Genomic DNA, 24,494 nt, shown 5'->3' with positions numbered 1-24,494 from the left:
ACTTATTTTTTTATCAGCAAGACAGTGTTATAGCCAAACAAAGTGCACCGAGCATACTGATGCTGCTCTTTGTATTGTCTGAGCCGCTCTAATCTGATGCTGAACTTCCCTTTCATTATGGATGTCATTCCACATCACCTGTCTTTGTTTTATGGGTCTGGCTGGAGCTCTTTCAAAGAGAGAATGGCGTGGGCGTACCACACACCTGTCAGCTCATTTTAGTGCGCAGCGCGCGCTCTCCAGCTCGACTGAGAGCTGCTGTGTTTATCCTTAGCTTATAATTGTCAGTCCGACAGGCCGTCCCTGCGGAGCTGCTGTCAGACCACCGGGGACCGTGTGTGACGCATACAGCCCACGCTCTAAAGGCCCTCTTCAGACAAACCTAGTTAATCTAACTGTACCTGCACCAGGAGGAGGCAGTCGGAGCTTCACGACATGAGGGAACTGATTTTAAAATAATTTCCACCTCCTTATATGGAAGGAACATAACTCTCTCTCTGTCTTTACTGTCAGTCTGCGATTCTCATTCTGTCCTGCCTTCCATTTACCTTGAAATCTGAAAGGCCCTTCTGTCTGGAAGATTCACATCTTAGTATCCGAAACCCTTTTAGTCTCATGTTATAGTTCCCATTAATGCTCACTCCCAGATGGACACCAAAATTGATCACCTTTATCCTTCTGTTTAATCGTTCCTGACAGTTTAGTAGAGCGTGGAAAGCTTTTAATTAATATAAAAACTTCTGAACTCATGGTAATGTATTTTGAGTCATAATGTAGAAAAGTGGTTATGAAATTTAAGAAACTTAACTGTTTTTTGTATAATGTACCTCCAAAGGAAACTGGGTCAGACTTCAGAAGAACCATAACATAATGTGTAATGATCCGGAGCAAATTCAGGTTAGCTTTAAACGTAACAAGCCAAATATTTTCACAATTATGCGTAATTCATGAAAATTTCAAATGGGGTTTATGAATGAACCACTCCGCCAGGCGGCATTTTAATTATTTCACACGCTTCTGAATAACTCAGGATTTTAGGATATCTTGCACTGGATTTCATAAATATGCATGTATTAATAAAAAAAAAGTGTTGTTGTTTTTTTCTTTCAAATTTGAGCCAGAGGCAAATGACAGAATCAAGTTCCATCAACACTTCTCGTTTTTATTCTTCTACAACAATTTAAAAACTATATGGAACACGTAACAACTACCCCCCCCCCCCCCTTCTCTATATATAGGCTATATATATATACATATATATTACCTGTCTGCAACCTTTAGAATCACACTGTCACACCTGATTCCATTTATCAATCATGCAGACTCTGCAAACCACAGACCTCTTGCTCACATAGAACAACTTAAACGCTGTAAACTTTACTTCCAGGCTACCAATCCATCTACTCCTCCCCTGACGTTTAAAAAGAATCCTTCAAAGTTCAGCTCTTTAGCCCAGGGCTTTCAGGCAGTTTTGCAAGCTCTCACTAATGCATCCCTAGTTTTCACCCTCAGCTCCACACGGATTTCCCAACACACGAGCCAGCTGGAATACTGGCGGAATTTTGTGTTTTCCCCCTAACCACGCCCTGGGGTCTGTTTAACACCCCCTTATTACACCCAAACAGCTTTAAAACTCTGGCTGAAAGTGAGCATTTATCACTTTAATGAGTACATTTAGCTGTCACTGTTAAGGGACAGATCATGAATGCCAAAGAATTCCCTTTCCCAGTGAAGTGCCTGTGTTCCACTGAAGGGAAGGGAACTCACAGATGACAGAACGCAACAGTCAGATTATGAAAAAAAAAAAAAAAAATACCATTCATGTCTCCAATTGAGTATCAATCAGATTACCTCTTTTGGTTTGATTTGTGATTAAACAAAAATAATTCATGATAAACCATGTTATCATATCATAAAGGTGCAAAATAAAACTATGAATTATACTATACACACAATATTATATTATATAAAATATATACAATAATATTATATATATATATATATATATAATATTATTATTGTGTATACAATTATTTAAATAACTAAATAACAATAATACCATTCAAAGATTTACCACAAATATTGTTATATAAGAATATTTATTCTTATATTTTATTGTTGTAAAATGGATTGTCATTATTTTTACATAATTTTTAATTTCAATAACTATTTATATGTTTTTTTTTATACAATGCTTAGAATCAGTGACTATAATTCAATACTTTTAAAATGTACCTTTATGATTTGATTGCATAATTTCTGTGTTAGAAAAAAAGAAGAAAAGAACCAATTAAAGTCCCAGCATTCGATCTTAAGACAAATGTCATATTCCTTTAATTTGGTGCCCTTTTCTCGGTGGAGCCAACGGAGGCCGTGATGTTTGAAGAGGCAGGAACAGTCCTGATGAGACGAGAAGCAATTATACAGCGCTTTCTCGCCGCTCGAGAGGTAGCGGCCGCGGGCCTGTCACACTTCACCGTCATGCAGAAAATTGGCCATGCTCAAGCTGTAAACTCTGGGAACAAATTTAACCGTATCAGGTCAGGTATTCTATGGCCAAACAAGTGGACAAGCTTGAGTTGTAGTTCTCGAGCTCTGCTCTGGGATATAGAGCACAGGCCACAGGCTCTCTCAACCAAATGTTTGTGTTCAACTTCGAATTTTCAATAAATATATTCAATGAAACTTTCCCAACTTTAGCAGAAAGCACAACAAAAATTTCAACCACAATCAACCCTGACAGAAATGATCATGAGCACATTTATCCTAGGCAAGGTAAATATAAGGCAATCAAGTAAAAATAATGAATAAAAACACTAAATATATAACTGCAGTACAATTTCAAAACATTACTGTAAGTATTGGGGCGCATGAATGGGAAAACCCTTCCGCAGAATAGTTGACAATTCAGTCCCTAGATTCTTGATATTGGGAAACTGGCCTGGCTGATCAACTAGATAAGTTAAATATTACAGTCATGTCACTTATCCACCTCAGTAATATGTTTTTTTCCAGACCAAGGACCAAAAAATAAAGGATCCAATACCGACTCCTTATCAGAGATATTACTCATTTCAGAAACTATCTTGGCACAATATATTTTTAACTGATTGCATGACCAAAGACAGTGCAAATTTATTAACTTCAAACTTTAACCATAAATCTTGAATTTAGAACTATATTTAATGTCAGAATGATATGTAGAAGAATGGCATATTACATTTCTAAGTCTGGAAGAGTAAAACAATGTAGTCATAAGCAGTTAAAAAAATCAATAATAATCACTTCATTTAGTTTTTAATCAGTGTTCTTTTCCACACAAAAAATCCTGAAAAGATATCCTTAAAACAAGATCATTTTATCTGAGACACAGAAACCCTGCGCATCGAGGGCGCATATTGTCCGCAAAGAGGGCTCTCGTGAGCACCCTTCTGAACCTAAAATGACAAAGGGGACATCATACTGTCACAGTTACGTTCAGTTAGTTTCAGTTTTCATGGACATTTAGTTTGTTATTTTCAGTCACATGGGTTCCTTTGATCAGTTTCCCGCCACTCTTTAGTTGTCATGGAGATTCATGTAATCTGCACATGTTAATAATCATACCCTTGTTTGCTTTGCATTTAAGTTGCCGTCTTTTCAGTTCCCAGTAGTCCGGTCACGTCTACGTTGAGTGTGTTTGCTGCTATCGTTTGGACTACTTTCATTATTATTAAAGTATCATGCGGAACTTTATTCATCTTTTTTCTGTGCAAACACTCGTGACACATACGGTCTTGTAGACTTAAAGGACACATGCATGCGGCGGCCATTGTTAATCCACAAGTGCACATGAAGTGTACCATTTGGGTCAGGGCCTAAAACGCTCTTTTTAGTTCCTGTCATCTGCAAGTCCCTCCTTCTGAAAAGCGCAATTTGCTCCGATTTGTGGGCTGGACAGTGTGTTGTGATTGGTTCCAGAAGTTTCCATAACCGCAAGTTTACTACAGGCCCTGTACCAAATGGCTTCAAATGTATTTATGGCCACCATGCGTGTCTGTTAAAGGGTTAGTTCACCCAAAAATGAAATCACTTACCCTCATGTTGATCCAAACCCAACTTCCGTTCATCTTCAGAACACAAATGAAGATTATCTGAGAGCTTTCTATCCCTCCATTAACAGCCTACGCAACTACCACTTTCAAGTCCCAGAAAGGTAGTAAAGACATCATAAAAGTAATCCATGTGACTCCAGGGGTTTTATGAAGCGATGTGAGTGCTTTGTTTGCACACAAAAACCCCCACAATTTACCAGTTTACTACCTTTCTGGGACTTGAAATTGGTAGTTGCGTATGCTGTTAATGGAGGGATAGAAAGCTCTCAGATTTCAGTAAAAGATCTTCATTTGTGTTAATGTTCATTTTTGCGTGAATTACCTATGGTTCTCCATATGCTAAAGCTCTCAGATGGCAGTAAAGTAGTTCTGGGCAGTGTGTTCGAGCCTTATTATAAATGCATGACCAAACACGACATTCTGCAGTCAGGTCAGAGGCGCAGGACTCTCTCACATCGGCAACCAAGAAAGTGCATGACTGAAAACCCTCATACAGGTCAGCAACAAAAAAATGTTCACAGCGGAAATTGGAAATTCTCACAGTGCGGTTTCTGCCTAGGTAGAGACGGGCATCCGAGTGGGATCAGAGATAAAGTGTGCTTGGCTGAACTACACATCTGAGTGGATGTCAGGCGCTGGATTGGTTGCACTGATTTTATGTATACCAAACGAACCTCCGCATTTGTTAAAAAGAACACAGAGATAACTCCTGCTGGATGGTTTTATTTTGTTGTGTTTTTAATGTAGGAATAGTTACAAGACTATACACAAAAAAGTTGACTTTCTTAAACAGTATTTTTTCCAGTAAAGCAAAAATATCGAAACAGCCTTACTCGAACAAAAAACTAAAACTCACACGAGAAGCAAAACTACAAAATATGCAAATTCAAAAAAAAAATTGTTAGATTTAATTGGGTTAGAAAAATAAACTTACCTTAATAAATGAATGTCTTATTGTTTGCTTATCATGTACATTTAACTTGTAAGGATGTTTCAATATTTTCACTGGAACACAAGACAAAATACTGGATTAAGAAAATTATTTTTGTAATGTAGCAAAGCACGTTTTTCAAACAGTATTTACAAGAACAACTTTTACAATATTCATTTAATTTCCACTTCCAGAGGGGCCATTTTACAGCATAGCATTTTTCTTTTTTACCATAGATTTCAAATTATGAATATGTAATAAGCATAATTTGATTAGCATGACAAAGTATGCATATAATTAACAACATGAACAAAATGCGTAATCACACTAGGCTAGGTAGAGTTCCTTTTTGTTAGGAAATTGTAGAAATATACATTCTGTAATATTAAATCTCAAAGGTGGCACTTTGCAATTGCATGTGATAAATCGGCGACTTTTCATTTCGCTACATACGAAAAAAAATTAAAGTTAAATCCAGATTAATAATCATAATTTGAATAATTAAAGAAAGTAAACCTAGCCATAGATTAATTTCAAACAAATGAACAACAAATTTACAAGAAAATAATAATTTACTTTTATCCAGTGCTTTTTTACACTATACAAATGTCAACAACCCCAGAGACCTGCTTGTATCTAAACATACATATAATCACAACTTCACCATTATGAAATACAGCTTAGCTGTGCTGGATATTATTACATCTAACACAACCTGACCTTCACAACCCCTCATCAGATCTGTGTCCACTCCGGGCTCCTTCATTTAACATTGGCTGGCGAGCACAAACGGTAATCACAAACCGCTGATTGCAGAGAGACGGGAGAAGCAATCAGGGAGAAATCTCTCATTATCATGCGATCACTCTGTATTCTGTAAATCCAAAGGCACAAGCGATGCAGATTTCCACGTCGTATCACTAGAGGCAGCAAGAGGATTGTGACACGGAACAGACATATTGTAATGCAAATGTCAATCACCCTGAAAATGGATTGTTTCGGATTATTTGACAGCTTCTGAAGGCCTGAATGTTGTGATTGGATGACTGCTGTTTGACCGAAGACACGAGATGATAAGAGAAACAAACACTTGACGGCACAAACAAACTCAACAAGCGAGAAGCATGAGAAATTGTGGAAGCTATCCACCACTGAATAAAAATGATAAAAGTAATTACCGTAATTGCAACTTTTTATTTTATAGTTCTGACTTGTTTCTCGCAATTGCGAGTTTGCATCTCAGAATTGCGTGATATAAACTCGCTATTGCGAGAAAAGAAAGGAATTGCGAGCTTATATCATGCAATTCTGAGAAACAAAGTCTGAATTTCAAGATGTGAATTGTACCTGTGAGGGGAAAAAAAGAGTCAGAATTTAGATAAAAAGTTGCAATTATCATTTAGGCCTACATTTGTATTCTGTTGTGGAAAAAGCTTCCATAATAAAGAGTTGCAATTGCTACGTTTTTTGTTGTTGTAAGAACTGCAAGCTATAAACTCGCAATTGCGACTCCCCCCCCTCTAAAAATTACGTTTTCAAATTTATAATTATAACTTTTCGCAATTGTGCATTATAGTCAAATTCTGAGAATAAAGTAAAAATAAATTCTCACAATTGCGAGTTTATATCCTGCAGTTCTGACTTTTTTTTCTCTATTGAGTTCTAAAGTCAAATTATGAGGAAATGTAAAAGTCCCCTCAAAATTGAGAGCTATAGATTCACAATTGCGAGCAAAAAAGTCAGAATTGTGAGATAAAAAGTTGCAATTACCTTCAATATTATTACCCTTGTTATCCAGAGGCGGAAACAACCTTACATAAATATCAGAAAATATAAAAGACATAAATGAAGGATTTATCACAAGACAGCTCACCTGAAAATGAAACTTCTGTGATCGTTGAATCACCCTCATGTCATTCCAAACCTGTACAACCTTCTTTCTCGGAACACAAAAGGAGGAATTAATTCAGAATTGACCAGGAAGAAAGAATGTAATTGCGGGTTTGGAAAGACATGAGGGTGAATATATGATGACGTTTTCATTTCATTGTTGGGTAAGTGATTCATTCAACTGTTTCAAACCTGTCCACACTAATCTAACATATTGAAACAGATGGCAGTGTGCGGATAGAGATTATGACTGCGCTCTAATATGACAAGGACAATTTTGTAGCTTTAATATCAGAAGTAATCTCGACTGTTGATGGGAATCAGTTTATCCTTCATGCAATGTTTTGCTGTGAAATTTGAATTAATGGTAACACTTTACAATAAGGTCTCATTTCTTCACATTAGTGAATGCATTAGTGATGAACTTATTATGAGCAATATCTTATTACAGCATTTATTAACCTTTATAAATGTAAGTAATGCTAGTTCATAAAACATTAACTAATGTTAACAGATACAACTTTTGATTTTAAAAGTGAATGTAGAAACTAACATTAAAGATTAATAAATGCTGCAGAAGTATTGTTCATGGTTTGGTTATGTGAACCAATGCATTAAATAACGTACAGTAAACATTTGAAAACTTATTGTAAAGTGTTACCGAATTAATAAATGAACATACACTTTTGATCGCGGTTCAGCTAAATGTAGCATCACAGCATCCAGTGCCGCGCAACAGCTTGTAAAATTTGTAGATAGTAACGTAAATCTACAGCGTATAACACAAGCAGGGCTTCGGGCGAAATCCGCTACATCAAATCATTAGCGTTTACTCAAGTACGCTCACTTAAGTCAACATAAATAACAGACAAATACACAATCCCACAGGGCTCCCAAATAAATCTCACGGTGATCTGTAAAAGTACTCAATATGTTCCCTAATGCACCCTGACTCGCAAAAAAGAAACATTTAGAAATTGACACGGAGTTTCCTTCGGTAACAGCCTGCAAAAATAAAGCCGAGGCACTCCCATCGAGAGCATCCTTCTATAGACATAGAAATAACAGCGTTAACAAAAAAAACAAGTCTTCATTTTACAAAGTGCTTGGCATTTTTCACAGTGTGTGACTTCAGCAGTCTGCCTTGTGATTTACGGAGCTCTGACACTAATGTTTCTGTCCCAAATATGGAAGATGAGACATCTAAAAATGGTGGCAGCTGCATGGGCTTGTCCAACACTTTTTGCAGTTGTCCCATGAGCTCAAAGGGAAGTGGAAACAATATTTGAGATGTTTCACCTGCCATAATGAGTAACACCTCCACCAAACCTGTTCTACTGGGTGAGGAAATAGTCTTACCACATTTGAATAAAGCTCAAGTGTACAGTTAAAGGTCGATGCATGACCTACCACCTCAGTTTAGAGCAGAAACATTCCTGCAGAGCAGCTCTGAGGGGTCACTTCCTGTGAAGCCTGCATCATTTCCTGTTGAAACCCAAACGTCTCTGCAAGCGAGGACTGGCATGATTCCGTCTCCCCCTCCTCACGAGGCAGAGGGCCAAATGGGCAGTGGATGAGCCTCAGTGTTGAACACGTACTTATCCAGACTGAGCAGCTCGGTGTCTTCAGAGAACAGGAGGAAGAGATACTTCAGCGTCTCGCCCAGGAAGAAGCTCTCCATCTTATCTCTGGGTGCGGGGTTCAAAGGGTCACGGACGTTACCTATGGAGGTGTAGCCCCCGCTGGGGACCTGAGACAGAAAATGAGTAAAGTCGTCAAGTTCACTGTTCAATGGGCAGTGCAAATGCTTCCATCTGAGATCGATAAATGAAAGATAGTCAAACTCTATACTATTTTGTCTTAAAAGAACACACACACTAAAATATAGAAGCAAGCATCTTAAAAGCTACAAGTGAATTTTGGCATAAAATGTGGGGGGAAATAATTTTGAGATTTGCTCAATTTAGCCATATTAGAGATTAACGTTAAATCTTTAAGTGAACATTAGATGATGGCAAAGGTAATCTAAATGTGAAAACAGAAATACATAGTACAATCTTGGATTTTCTCTAATATGGACTGATTCTGATTTAAAAAAATATTTTTTTAACATTAGCTGATTTAATAAATTGTGAAAGAATGGTTGGGAGGGAATATGAAGAATCATTTCTACACATGCCTTAAGTCCAGACCTTAAATTCATAGAAAGTCTTTGGGATGTGCTGGAGTAGATTTACACGGTGCTTGACTCTTACATTGTTAATATAAGATCTCGACCAAAAATGTATGCACCTCTTGATGAAAATAAATGTTGTGATGTTATTTCCATCAAGAGGCGCATATATTGTTTGGTCCAGCACTCTGTAAAGTCCAGCACATCCCAAAGATTTTCAATGACTCAGAGATGCCAATTCATGTGTGAAAATGATTCTTCATGCTCCCTTCCAACCATTCTTTCACAATTTGAGCCTGATGAATCTTGACATTGTCATCCTGGAATATGGCCATGATGTGTCTTCCTACATGGTTGTTAAAGAAATGAAAGGCTACACACTCCATCAATTAGGGTTAGAAGAACTGTTGCCAAACGTATAACATGCTAGAAACATAATAATCACTGCAGTAATGATCAGATTCGAAGACTTAAGCATTTGCCTATTTAAATCCAAAACAAGCGATTTTTTGTGTGTGAGTGTATATATATAAAAAAAATGTTTTAACAAAAACGTTTATTATTAATCTTTTTTTAAAATAAAACCTTTGTTATATTTTTAGTCTCAGATTTTGGACCCTACAGTATATAATCTTTCTTGTAATGTAAGAAAAACTATCAAATGTGCTATTTTCAAAACGATGGAAAAAATGTATGACCTCTTGTCACGTAAAATCCAGAGAAAATTCTCGCAGGCCTCACTCACTCTGGTGTGCTTGTTGAAACTTTGCAGTATGTCCCAGCCCCAGTCCCTGTATCTGCTGTCATTGGTGAATCTGTACATGTAGAACAGACTCTCTACGGTCTCTGGTCTCAGCAAGTTGTGTCTGTCAGCCGGCTGCACACACACATTGAAGAGAGAAAACAAAATCTGTTAATGTGAAAGGGCACCAACTATTATAAAGGTCATCTCATCAGTGCTGAGCGCAGAAACTGTTTTGTTCTTCAGAACAGAAGGATAAACATGAAGACCTTGATTAGAGAATCTGAACCACTGTTTGGGGGTCTATTACCATTTTATTTCTAGACAAAGATGAGATAAGGCATTTTGGCTTTGTTCCAAAACCTGCATCAGCAGTTTAAGGTCTTGTCTCCAACCACCCAGGGAGTTTATTGTCAAAAATGAGTGGTGACTGTACAGGTTAATGAACCTTCACATCGATGTCCCGTCCGCTTTGGTACTGCAGATTAAAGTGAGCGATCTCTGGGCTCAGGCCCGTCTCCATCTGCGCATACATCTGATGGCACGTCTCCATCAACTGCAGAGCCAGGTCCATGTGATCAGCGGGCAGGCCGTTGTGAGCGCCGAGAGCCAGTGCGCCAGGAAGAAAACACACCAAATGATCCTGGATGAGACAGAGAGAGTGTTGTTATGGAGAAAGAGATTCACCCTATAAAGCGCACTATATCATATTTGATACACAAAATGACAAAGCCTCCAAATTACCAACATGATCAAAAGTTGCTACATACCTTCTGCCCTCTGATTGATAGTTCATACTTTATTAGTAAGTTTACAATTTTAAAAACTTTATCATTCAGGTCTTTTTGCTGTGAAATCTTTACTGATTTTTATAAAGTAAACATAAACGTAACTGGGTAACACTTTACTTGAAGGGGTGTGAATAAGACTGACATGACACCTTCAAAATGTGAAGGAGGTTTTATGCATGTTTATGACAACTGTCATTAAGTGTCATTTGCTCAATTATGACATTTGTAATGCAAATATGACATTGTTTGAGATGTCTTTGTTATGACAACTTGACATAAAACAATACATCATAACCTGTCAGTAATGTCAAGTTGTCATGACAAAGACACTAAGACAACACAACCTGTCATAAATATGTCATAAACATGATATAGCAGATTAATTATCAAACTTAAAGCTTTATGGGTTAAATTACATTAAACTGTCAGGTGGTTGGTTTTGACATTGGCTGTCATGAGGCCATTATAACATTTTAATGACTAATTCAGTTTGTACCACTGTAGTTGAGGTCAAGAAAAATATTCATGACAGTTATAATGGCCGCATGACAGAAAGAATGTCAAAACCAACCACATGACAGTTTAATGTAATGTTAACCCATACATTAATCTGCTATGTCATGTTTATGACATAAGTCAACTTATGGTGTCTTTGTAATGTCAAGTTGTCATTACCAAGACACTGACAGGTTATGATGTATTGGTTTATGTCAAGTTGTCATAACTTTTTTTCTTGACCTCAACTACAGTGGTACAAACTGAATTTGTCATTAAAATGTTATAATGGCCTCATAACAGCCAATGTCAAAACCAACCACATGACAGTTTAATGTAATTTAACCCATAAAGCTTTAAGTTTGATAATTAATCTGCTATGTCATGTTTATGACATATTTATGACAGGTTGTGTTGTCTTAGTAATGTCAAGTTGTCATGACAAAGACACTGACAGGTTATGATGTATTGGTTTATGTCAAGTTGTCATAACAAAGACATCAAACAATGTCATATTTGCATTAGGAAATGTCATAATTGAGCGAATGACACTTAATGACAGTTGCCATAAACATAAACATCTGTCAGTCTTATGCACACCCCTTCAAGTAAAGTGTTACCAGTAACGGTAATACTGTTAGTGATATTTTATGAACACTGATTGAAACAACTTTACTTGATTATCTATACATTTTTTTTTTTTTTTTTTTTTTTTTTTAGAAAAAGCATGATTAAATGTATCACTGCTTTTGAGGAAAGTTTATTTGTCAAATGTTCTCTCTCTTTTTAAAGATTTTGTCTAAAGGTTCAGTAAACTGTTCCATAAAAAAAAGGATTTTACTGACTATATTTCACATGTCAGGCTTTACAGGGTTAAAAATGTGTACGTGTCACAAAGGTCTCAAATCTCCATTATGCTGGTTTATTTCCATACTCATGAGAAAGCCAATTTCATTAAAACCACTAGATTTAAGCCTGGAGATGATAAGAACAGATAATGTATGGTATAGATTACATATATTTATTGAGCAAACACATAAGGATGGTCAAGGGAATAAAGAATAAACATTCTGTCAGTACTCAAGCTGTTATTTTGTTCTGTGAAACATACATTAAAGTATAATTTTTTGCTATTTCCAATTTTGTGGTCCACAGACAAAAAATAACAGCATACATGTTTGGAACAACATGAATTAAAATTTTTGGGTGAACTATCCCTTTAAGAATGCCACTTAGAGGCTGAAATTAAGTTATGACTCTCTCACCATCTTGGGATTGAGACGGCCGTTGGACAGCTCCCCAACGAAGGTCAGTTTACTAGGAGAAGTCTGTCTCAAGAGATTCTTTTTGACACCTTCAACAGCCTGAAGATAGTCCTCCAGCAACCTGAAACAATATGCAAACATCACACTATGCATTTGACGTGATTAAGCTCGCCCTCTAGAGACAAAAATAAGCTACTGCATCTTAATTGTAGACTCCAGTCGACGTGTCTCTGTGATGAATAAAATCAAACATAGATAGTGAGCGCTCCGATCCAACCCCATCAGTGTCTTAGCCAGATAACAGACAGGATTCAGAGGTCATTTAAACAGACCACATTCCCCGTCATTGACTAGCATATCCCTCACCAACCTGGTCTAGTGTGGATTTGATATTCCAGACATTTATCAAAACTCATTAACAGTCAGTGTCTACTGAACCCCAGTGAACACCTTTTTATTGAATTATTCAAAACCGAACCCAATGGAAAAAAAAATACTATCAGCGAGGAGCAAGTGTGTGTGATGTCAACACAGCGGGAGTCTAACGAGACTCAGGTGTGAGCAGTGCATGACAATGATCCGTCAAGCTCAACAGAGACTGAATCGCACCGGCAGAGAGAACAGGAAGACAGAATAACATCCTGTCAAGTGCACAAAATGGCTGATGTCGCATTTCGCCAGGAGCAATGACACCTTGGCACTGTCCCTAATGGTGGCGGACATGTGCGAAACATGCCTATGACAGTGTATGCCTATATCAGTCAGTCATCATGGTGATACGCTCTTTTGGGTGCTTTTATGCCCATTTTATTGTCCGTCAGACAAAAAGTTTAAGTTCAACCAGTCAGAAACGTTACAGCACACCTCTCCTCAAAAAAGCTACTCCATTTGAGGCATCATTTATGTCTGAGATGATTTATGTGCCAAAACAAAAAAGTCAATAATTATTTCAATGTTATGGTTGATAACTGAAAATGGCTGATATTACAATTCAATACTATTTTGTCTAAATAAATGAAATTGAATGAAAACACTAACAAATATAAACATTACAAGACATGTATGTGTATATGTATACAAGTGTGTATATATATATACACACATAAACAGCGATGGTACATTACAGCAAAGGAAAATTAGGTAACACTTTACAATAAGGTTCATTTATTAAACATTAGTTAATGTATTAACTAACATGAACTAACAATGAGCAATACATTTGTTACAGTATTTATTCATCTTTGTTAATGTTAGTTAATAGAAATAAAGCTGTTCATTGTTTGTTCATGTTAGTTCACACTGCATTAACTCATGTTAACAAGATTTTAATAAAGTATTAGTAAATGTTAAAATTTTCATTAACAAAGATTAATAAATGCTTTATAAGTGCAGTTCATTATTAGTTAATGTTAACTAATGTAGGTAACTAATGAACCTTATTGTAAAGTGTTACCGAAAATTTAATATAAAAATAAAGGAAATGAGCATGCACAATTAAATATACAATATAGATAAACTAAAAAAAAGCAATAATAATAATAATATTGTGCATCCACTCTTAAACATGAGCAATAGTGATTTTTGCTGGAATTTCAGCTAAAAGAATATTGCATTATTATACCAATATTCTATTTTTTTTTATGTTAAAATGCATTGAGCAACATTGTCTCCATCAATAGTTTGATATTGACTATCCAATAGCTGCCAGGGTGTGTTCAGGAAGCCTGTTTGAAAACGGGCTGTTATTTTTGGTGCTTCTAGCAGCACACAAAATACACACTTATCACCACTGTTTGTTTTCTACTTCAGACCACAATGTTTTTAAGTGCTTGAGTCCCCAATTTGACATCCAAAGAAGCATTTACACTTATATAATTCGAGACCTCTGATGACATCATAATAAAATAATCTAATTGTAAATGCACCGAAGTCACCTCCAGGTTTTCAAGAGCAACACAAGTGCCCTGTACTTTTATCACAGTCAAGGCTAAGTAGCACGTCGTTACGTAACAATTAAAACATGCTCCGTTTTTTTTCTCTCTTTCCCAGTGCAATTCACTATATCAGTAACTGACAATGTGAATCAATCATACCACCCCATCTGTGACCAGAACCACAACCTCAGTACATTAGGCTCAGTGAGCATCGCCAATTCTCTGGAACCCATTAGCTAAAAGCACCAGTGGGCTATTGACACCCGGTCTAAGCACTAAATTTATGAACCGTCAGCCAAAGCTGCATTAGTATCTGCTGTTAGTGTAACTCACTCGGTCTCTTTCTTGCCACCCTGTAGCCACTGTTTGAGCAGGTACTCGTAGTAGCTGTCCGCGCGGGCCCCCAGCGTAAAGGCCCCTCGCCGAGTGAATTTACCACTGTTTGTGTTGATGAACATGGGCACCAGACCATCACGCTTTCCCTCCAATCTGTGGACCTGTCTGGTCACCTCCTCCACTGCATTCTGACAACAGAGGGAGATAAATAAAATAAAATGTACTTGATTTTTTTTATTTACTATAATAATAAAATTGAAATAAATGGTACAAATAATGTACCTGGTACTGCGGGTCCTGTGTGAGTCGGCTGAGCTCTCTGAACTCCAGCTGAATGCTGGTCACCTCTGCGACTGTGCTGTCTGTGGTCCAGCGGGGAGGGTGAGCGGTTCCTTTACCAATGTTCACGTCAGAGTAGGGGATTTTAGATGGCGTTTTGAAAGCAGGCATTAATCTGGAGCCAATGTCTTTCTACAAAAACAGAGACACAACAAGTGTTTTATCTGTGGTCTATTAAAATAGTTGACTCATCCGTGTAAGCCAAAAGCTATAAACCTTTACAAGGACAATTAAGGATAATGAAGGATATGAAGGATGATGAGGATGATACTAAATTAAATAAAGTTATGAAGTACTTACAGCTTTTTCCAGGAAGAGTGTGTCCCCGGACAAGTGGTATGTGCTCAAGAGACCCCCCAAAATACGGATGGTACTCTCAAAAAGATTCACATCCACATTCTTGGAAAAAGATAATTCTGTCTCGACCCACTTCCTCGCCTCCGCAAACTCTAATATACACAGATTTAGAGAGAGAGAGAGAGAGAGAAAGAGAGAGTGGGGGGAGGGGTGCAAAGTAAAATTGTTCCGTCATTATTCATATTTATATAGTCTTTTTCACTCAATATATTTTTAATTAATGGGTTTATCTTCAAATATAGGAACTTTAGGCCCTGTGGACTTTCTTTCTTAAAACACACTTTTGACACTCACTAGTTTATTCGATTTGTATGCTAGCAACGTCCAACTGTGGATTTGCACAACTGTTCAAAGGTTTTGGGTCAGAATGATATTTTAATGTTTTTTTATGCTCACCATGGCTGCATTTATTTAATAAAAAATACTGTAAAAACACATACTCTAACATTTTATGTTTTACATTAAAACAAATGATCCTTCAGAAATCATAATATGCTGATTTGCTGCTGATCATTTTCCTATCAATGAGGGAAACAGTTGTGCTGCTTAATATTTTTGTGGAAACCTTGATTTTTTTGTGTAAAACAATGTAAAAGTCTTTACTGTCGCTTTTAATCAATTTAATACTGTCACTTTAAATCAAAGTTGACAATCGGAAATGAAACAAGCAATAGATTTGAAATGTGCATACAGCGGTCAAAAAACAAAAGCTGCAGTTATAAGACTCACCGTCTTTCAGGCCAAGGATCCACATGGTGTCTAGTGCATCTATAAGTGTGAGGCCCAGACCGAACCACTCAGCGTGAGTCTTAGAAAGTGGCTTTAGTTCATCATGACCCCACGCAAAAGCCTTGTAGCCCTTCCACGCGTGCCTGAAAGCCTCCCGCACCGCCTCTACACGATCCACGGGCTTCACTGTGACTGTGCACAACAAGTAAATCACAGAAAGACATTAAGATGATCACATGTCTGAGACGTTTGGCCTTTGTGCTACATACATAACTAATTAATTCTGAAACCTGGTTCTAAGTTGGTGGCTCCCTCGGCATCAGCCACTGTTCCTTCTTTCCCATGAGCGGTGGGCTGAAGCTCCGTCCCCTGCTCCGCCTCGATCATTGCCCCGCGCCAGCTAGGAGTCCAAAAACAACACTGGCATCAATTGTAACATCCAATCCAGAGATTCAGCACCCATAATAGCACTGCTTGCTTCCACATGACCCATGATTATAACTGCAATTACACATGAGCCGGAGTCTCACAACAGGACACAGCTGGAGGAAATGAAAGCTCATCACAACTCACTTCAAAAACGCTGCGTTACCAGCTTAACTGTTAATAAACTGTTCCCTAAGGCACTATCAGCACACAGGAGTGTTTGTCTTCTGCTCCTGTAATCTATTCTCTGCTCTTTCTAAAGGCAGTGACACATCAGGCCAACGTAAAAGAACTGGTGATGATAAAAGCTGACTGTGTGTGTTGTCACCTCACGTCGGCTGCGTCTCGGCCAAAAACTTGAGCTTGAACACACCAAAAGGACTACAGGAGACTGTCGACGAGCACGTGCGTTCTGAGCCTGCGTGTAAGGACATAACTGTATATTCTATAACAGAAGGTATAGTGTATATATACGTCAAAAGGGAAACCCAAACTAAGACTGCAGATATACAAACCGTAAACAAAGCAGCACTTGCTACCATTTTGAATATCAATCACGCTCAGGTAAGATAAAGTAAAATGAGAACAGCCTTCTGTCTGTGGTGTCTTGACTTCTTTGGTCGCTTTCATCACTTTAGCTTTTATTTTCATCCATATCAGAGTATGGTAATATCTGGATATTACATCCAATCAGAGTTCTCTCTCTCACCGATGCCAGAACACGCCGCAAAAACTGGACCGGTCAACGCTCAATGACGCTCAGGGCCTTAAAAGTAATTCGTCCAAAAACTAAAATCTGTTATAATTTTTATATCATTCCTTTTTGTGTGTGTACATTTTGGAGCACTATAAGGTGCTCACACTTGTACTTCGGTTCTCTTGGTTCTTTTCTGGACAAAAATGAAAATGATACATTTAGTCCTGGTACGCTTAGCGTTCACACTGTCATTTTTAAGACCGAAGCTAAACACACAAAACAAAAAATATGACGTGTATTTTTTAATAACGTTATTTTTTGACAGAACTAAACATCCAAAACAAAGCTGTGTGCTGGGCTAAACGCGCTCGTTGTACGAGTGTAAATATATGATGCTATTTATATCAGCTGAGAACACATGAAGAGCTTTGAGAATGTGTAAAGGAGTAGTGTCGTGTGAAAGATAAAAATGTGTAAAACACCACAAGCAATTCCTCTGTTGCACACAAACAAAGTTCTGTGGCATCACATCCTGTTTTTGGTTCGTTTAGATGTCTTTGGTCCGTGTTACGTTAATATTTCAGTCGAACTGCACCAGTTCGTTTTGGAAGCGGTCCACTTTGGTGCACACCAAGGTTTGAATGGCAGTGTTCAAACTTATTCAAATGAACTGCATTAAAAGAGCCATCGCACCAGAGTCCATTTTAATCTAACCAAATATGGTTAACCAAATATATTTAATTAGCAGCGTACAGGTATCGAATGGCATGACGGTGAGTAAATTAACACACAATTAACTATTTCTTAAAGGAATTTGTCATTAATATGTGCCCAAATACAGTGACGAATCTGACAAGCATCAATGTGAAAATGTGTTTCATTTAGTGGAGGGGATAAAATCCTTAGTAGCTCTAAGCGTGTGAGTGAGACTAATAACAAATAATTGGCAATAAAACTCATAATTACTGTCAGTTTTAATACCTCTACTTACTCAAAAGGTTAAATACTAAGCCAACAACAAATAAATGTCAATGACTAATCCTTTTCCTATTATCATAATTAAAAGTCTCTGCTTGAAGTTTAGTAGTTTATTTGAACATGTAAAAAAATATATATATAAAATTAAAAAATATATATATACAGACATGCATACATATACAAAATTAAAATAGCAGCTAAATAAGGTCATGCACTTCTCAGCACAATCTTCCAAAATGATTGTAAGTAATTCAATATAATTGAATAATTGAATGTAAAATGTCCAAACCTAATGACTGTTCTTGCTTCTTTCCCTCCGTCGTCTTCTCTCTTGAGCTCGGGTTCGGGTTCTTCTCTATCTTTCACCTGCCAATCTGACACATTCCCCCGCTTCTGTAGAGCTGGAGGACCACGCTTGCTAGGGGGCTTCCTCTGCTGATTCAAACCGGCCAACATAAAAAGACAAGAGTAGATAAAGAATCTTAGGATACATTTACACGACAACGATGTACTAAAAACGGAATTTTTTTCTTTGCAGTTTTCGTATACAGAAAAACGATCCCCGTTCACGCGGATTCGAGTAGTTGGCAATGTCACTTTTTGAAGAAACACTACGTGCCTGTATAGACTGAACACATAATACGCATGTGCATAATGTGTATGTGCATAATTTTGTATGTCATGAATTACCTTATTAACAAAATATTAAAATATTATTTATTTTTAATTTTATTTATTTATTTAGAAACAACAAAAAATGCTATATTAATATTATTTGCAATGTTTTTATTTTATTTAGTAACAATTGTAATTTTTTTTTCTTTTTAAATGTACTTTATCAATATAATAATGCTATAATTGTTAAAATGTATTTATTTAAAAAGCTTTTATTCTGAATTAAACAATTGTATTTTTATTTTATTTATTTTTTTACATTTTGGTTTAAGATTCAAGTTGTTTTGTTGTTGTTTTAGCAGGGGCTGGAAAAACCCTTAAAAAATGAGTAGAAAAATTATAAATCAAACGATAAATAATAAATATACCAAAAAACTGAGAAATATTCCTACTAACCATAGCTGGAGGTTTGGGAAGTATTGGAATGCTTGGTCTTTGAAGCTCCGGCAGCACTTCTGGTGGGACGTCCTGGACCCCAGGGACAACTCCTGGTGGGAGCTTTGGGACGAGGCCAGGGGGAATGGGCCTGAGACCTCTGTTTTCCATTTCAACCCAGTCCTCTTTCAACGATCTGTCAGAGAGTCCTAGACAATAAACAGACAGAAATAATTCTCATGTGAATTATTAATAGCAAACCGTGTGATGTTTACTAACACTGTTACCCCAGAAGCTAATGTAAATGGGCAGAGACTGTACCAATCATCTATCTTTTGTGATTTCACCTTTCATATCCTGTGAGATGTCATTAAAGGGGCTGTATAAAGTACCTCTCCACTGCTCCGACAGACTGGAATAGGAAAGAATCCCACAGATGAAGAGGAAGGCCAGCAGGAAAAGAATCAGACTGCGCTGAAGCCGAGACAGCTGCTTCCATTTCTGCCAAAACAAACACAAACAATACATGGACAATCGGAGGAAAGTGCAGCAATTTTACATTTGATGGATTGACGTGGCAACTGCAATGACCGCCAAATATAGTGCTACAAAAACAAAGCTACAAGGAAAAAACGACAATATGATTTATCCTGCACTCGCAAATCAAATCTAAAAGAACTTTTCTCTCAGTACAAAGTCACGTCACTATAGTTTAATCAACCTAACTAATTCAATCAACATGAATCTCAGATAATGGAAGGCATTAAAGGGATAGTTCACCCACAAAATCCCACATGCTGTGCAAACCGGCATGATTTTCTTTTTCTGTGAAACAAAAATGAGATACACTACCTTTGAAAAGTTTGGGGTCACTTAGACTTTAATGTTTTTGAAAGAAGTCTCTTATGCTCATAAAAGCTGCATTTATTTGATTAGTATGGTAACTTTTATAGTAACTTTTTTTAATATTATTTTATATATATTGTAAAATTGTATTTATTTCTGTGATGATAAAGCTGAATTTTCAACATCATTACTTCAGTCTTTAGCGTCACATGATCCTTCAGAAATTATTCTAATTTGCTGCTCAATAAACATTTCTTATTATTATCAATGTTGAAAACAGTTTTGCTTCTTAATATTTGTGATACATTTTATTCACAATTGTTTGCTGAATAGAAAGTTTGAACAGCATTTATTCTTTATTGTCACTTTTGATCAATTTAATGCATCCTTGCTGAATGAAAGTATTAATTTCTTCAAAATAAAAACAGTTATAGTCAGTGAGCTGATTGAGGACAGTTCATTCACTAACCGAGTTCTTGAGTTGAACTTACTGACTTAGTGATTTTCTTTTTCTTTTCTTTTTTCGTGTTCTTATGTTGTTGTTTTTTTACATTAAAATAATGTTGCATGAACAAGAGCCTCAATATGGGTTCCCAAGAAAAAAATATAGTAGTTTAGAAAGACGAGTAAATCCTAGCAGAACAGTTTTTTATTTTTTTGACGAACAGTTCCTTTAAGCTACATTTTTAAATTAAAAGTTTTGTTTTTTTCAAGCCACACGATTGTGTTTTCGGCTTAGCAGGGAGTGTGTGTCTGCTTTCCGGCGATAATTAAGTATATACAAATTAGTAGATTAAATGTGAGAAAGAAAGAAAAGAAACAAGGGTTTTGACATCCCCGGTCTGGCTAGCACTGAACACAACGACTACAGTGCCAGCATTTTCTTCTCCGAATATTAAATAGATGTCAAGATGCCTCGCAGACAGGAAAATGGCACTCATTTACACAAACAAATAAAGACGCAGAAGCCATCAGCCGTCGAACATCAGTTAATGAATGAAAAATATATACCGTAATGCTCTGTATTTATGTCCTGCAGAACAAGGGTTTAGATGGCGTCTTAAGAATAAAATAGGCAAACACTAACCCTCCAGCAGGACTGTCTCCGGTGCTTGCCGTTGGTGTAGCTGCGGTTGTGTTGGTCTCCCAGCGTCAGAGAGACAAAGTCCTTCCTCTGTGGCGAGTACATCTCTAACACAGCCCACCACTCAAACACACTGAATCAAATAGGCGAGAGAGGGGGAAAAAAAGACAAGAATGACACAGATATCAAGTGATTTTCCCACAAATCACTATTCGTTACATGAGCTGAGCACATGAAGGTGTGTTGCTCCTGCAATGCTGATCTTCGCAGCTCCCTGAGGAGAATTGAGGTGTAAAAACACAGATCTCTTCACAGGATTACTTGATACCAGACTAAATCTGAAGTAAAACGAGGCACGGGTTGGGACATCTGATCTGAGAACAACACCATGGGACAGGGCTGCTCACCTCGCTGTCCCAGGGCCATGAGAGCCGTGTAAGAGGGGATTAGGAACATTAGCTTAAGTCCATCTGGTTTCTATCATACCAAACCCAGTTTATTGGATAGAAAAGATTTAAAACACTGGCCTGCTAAGATAACATGCCGTAGGACAAGGGAAGGTTGAAAGCAGACTGTGTCCCAAATGCAAATTACAGGTAAAATCATCTGTTTGAGTGTGTCATTTCAGTGTGAAGGTGAACATAAAAGTTCAGTTCTGTTGTGAGACAACGTTCCCACACTTTTTTAAACAATTTTATTACATTTCCTGTTGTTTTTGATTACTGGAAATGAATGTTTCCTTTTAATAGCATGCAAATTCAAATTGATTTGAATTGATTTCATTCAAAATGATTTGTGAACTGGTCGACTGATCAACTGATTCACTCACAGATCACACAACACTATGGTTTTTGAGCAAGTTTTACACTACACACTAAATGTTTTTGTTTTTTTATCAATGGAAGGTTTTTTTTATGTTAAAGAAAAATGTTAAATGTTCACATTTATTTCCATGATAAGCCAGGACAAAACTCATAATCTGAGTAAACAAGTAATATGATTCGTTTGGCCGTGTTAAGTCAAATGACGGTTTTAATATCCACCCAACTAGATTTACCACCATTTTTAATTTTCTAAAATACATAGGCTGCATTCGAAATCACATACTTCCCTACTAAAAGTACCCGGATGACCTACTTCTTCCGGCGAGATTCTGAAGTGTGCATACATTGGACACTTTACTATCCCATGGGGCCACGGGAGAGGATTTATGAATGGCAATGTTGGTAGGTCCCATGATAATGACAACATGGAGAATGTAGTACGTCCAGTTTACATTCACACTATATAGAGAACATACTTTTTTTAGTGGTCGTGCAGTAATTACCTATTCAAAATAAGTATGCGATTTCGGACGCAGTTTGCAAGTTCCGTGGTATTCACACTTCAGAATCTCACAGAACTAGTAAGTTGGTCATCCGGCTACTTTTTGCCTACTCCTTTATGAGTACTAGGCCTACTGTGAATTTGGACATATTTTGTCACCTACTGTATGTCACTGTATGTAGGGAAGTATTTCGGATACAGCCAATAACTGAAGTGTGCATACATACAACATGGTGAACGTAGTACTGTATGTCCAGATTACACTCATACTACAGATATTCATACTAAACATAGCCTACTTCTTTTTTTTAGCAGTCGTTAGTATTTATTCAAAACAAGTACCTACTCAATATGTGATTTCGGATACAGCCATAGTTTTACAATGTCTTTCCTTGATATTGTTTTTATTTTTAAACCTCTGAATACTTCCTAGGCCAACCATATTGAATTTTGTCGTAAAATACAGTAATTTTGTCATAACATTTGGCAGCCTGTTTTCAGGGGAACTCCAGATATGTTTGGGTCATCTGTAATAAGATATACCCTATTTTTAAACCAAATTGCTTTGCAATACCATATCAATGTGGTGCCAGCCAGCGCCCTAGGCTAAGTATTTGTATTGGAAGTAATTCTACTTATGACTTTTAAATCACTTTTCTTAAAATCATCATCAGTCAAATTAAAAATACTTGTAAATATGTTGTCACGTGCCTGTACTTGTTATATTCATTTTACATTGACCGATTTACCATTGTACACATCTATGCTGCAAACGCTTTGGAAAAACAAATGTAGTGTTTGTTACACCATTAAAGCACAATGAAATGAAAGAGAAATGCATTTTCTTATCAACCGTTTAACCCTGCTCAGGTAAGGGACGTTAACTGGCCTCCAAACGAATCCTTGTTTTACCTTTCTCTTGACAACTTGCTGATCCCGGTAAGAAAGAGGATCTATATGCATGAAGAGGAAGAGGTCACAGCCAAGGCATCCCGTCCACTGTGCGTGTAGTATTAGTGAACTCAGTGTGTAGGTGACAGAGAGCAGGAGTGGCTATCAGATCTCTATCTCTCCTCCATCACGCTGCTCTCATACAAACCGCGAATTACTCGCACAACACGCATGCTGATATACAGTCTAATCGTAATGTATCACTCTGTACAAAAATAAGCATGGTCGCTGTGAATCACCAGAAAGCTGTGTTCACTGTTCAGTACAATGTTTATGTGACAGCTCCTTACTGTATCACGTGATCCTCGTGCACACGCGTCATTCGCTCGGGCTCCGCCCTGTTTATTAACACGTTCATGACCTTACAACAATCTCCCTTTTCATATGGAAGTTTCACTTCAACAATGATGAAGGAATCATTTATCAGTTGACATAATTATATTTATGATAACGTGGGTTGTCACCTGATCAAATGACTGAAAATGAAAAATGCTGCTTGATTATTAATTCATTAAATTGTAAAAAATGTACCATACCACAAATAAATGTAACAGCCAACATTTGGAAATTGGAAATATCCTAATAGTGTATAATTACTCCATATGTTATCATATAAATGCAGTAATTTATTGAATAGGATATATATTTATATAAATTAAAGCATTTGATACACTTAAATATAAGAATTGAATTGACATACAGTAAGTACTGTAAATAAGCATTTAAATAAGATGGTGGTGGAGGAACACTTAAATTAATGGAACACTTTGCTGACTTGTTTTGTGGGACTGATAACACTCCTTCCTCATGATGTTCATATATTACTGGATGAAGATGTCCTCATGGACACACTGAAAATGTAAAAAGTGTGTGTGTTTTTAATAGCAAGATGAAGTCTGACTGACACTTTCCATTGCATTCCCAATGACCAGGGCCGGATTAACCATTAGGGCAACTGGGCAATTGCCCAGGGGCCCAGGACATCTAAGGGGCCCTGGGCACCGTCAAATATTATGTCAAATATTATGATTAAAATGTCTCCACGATCTGCTTTTGAAGA

General features: G+C 37.1%; 1 protein-coding gene across 2 annotated transcripts; it reads right to left on the bottom strand.

The window, feature by feature from the left end:
* Nucleotides 1-4,798: 4,798 nt before the first annotated feature.
* On the bottom strand, nucleotides 4,799-23,754 carry man1b1a (mannosidase, alpha, class 1B, member 1a). 2 transcript variants are annotated; one of them, XM_079587269.1, is made up of 14 exons: nucleotides 23,396-23,722; nucleotides 21,161-21,290; nucleotides 19,620-19,728; nucleotides 19,249-19,436; nucleotides 18,467-18,612; nucleotides 16,367-16,476; nucleotides 16,077-16,268; nucleotides 15,291-15,439; nucleotides 14,934-15,122; nucleotides 14,649-14,839; nucleotides 12,382-12,502; nucleotides 10,279-10,473; nucleotides 9,834-9,965; nucleotides 4,799-8,665 (listed from the first exon to the last, which is right to left on the bottom strand). In XM_079587269.1, exons 2-14 carry the CDS (start codon nucleotides 21,260-21,262, stop codon nucleotides 8,459-8,461), a joined length of 2,031 nt encoding a protein of 676 aa, XP_079443395.1. In that variant the 5' UTR covers nucleotides 21,263-21,290; nucleotides 23,396-23,722; the 3' UTR covers nucleotides 4,799-8,458. The 2 variants fall into 2 exon arrangements, with proteins under 2 accessions (XP_079443395.1, XP_079443396.1); XM_079587270.1 differs by having other exon boundaries at nucleotides 4,803-8,665; nucleotides 18,467-18,609; nucleotides 23,396-23,754.
* Nucleotides 23,755-24,494: the final 740 nt, after the last annotated feature.

This window comes from Phoxinus phoxinus (assembly GCF_949152265.1).
Source record: "Phoxinus phoxinus genome assembly, chromosome: 17".
Taxonomy (NCBI): domain Eukaryota; kingdom Metazoa; phylum Chordata; class Actinopteri; order Cypriniformes; family Leuciscidae; genus Phoxinus; species Phoxinus phoxinus.
Note: the sequence above shows the minus strand (reverse complement) of the source record. Positions and strands in the feature narration are given on the sequence as shown.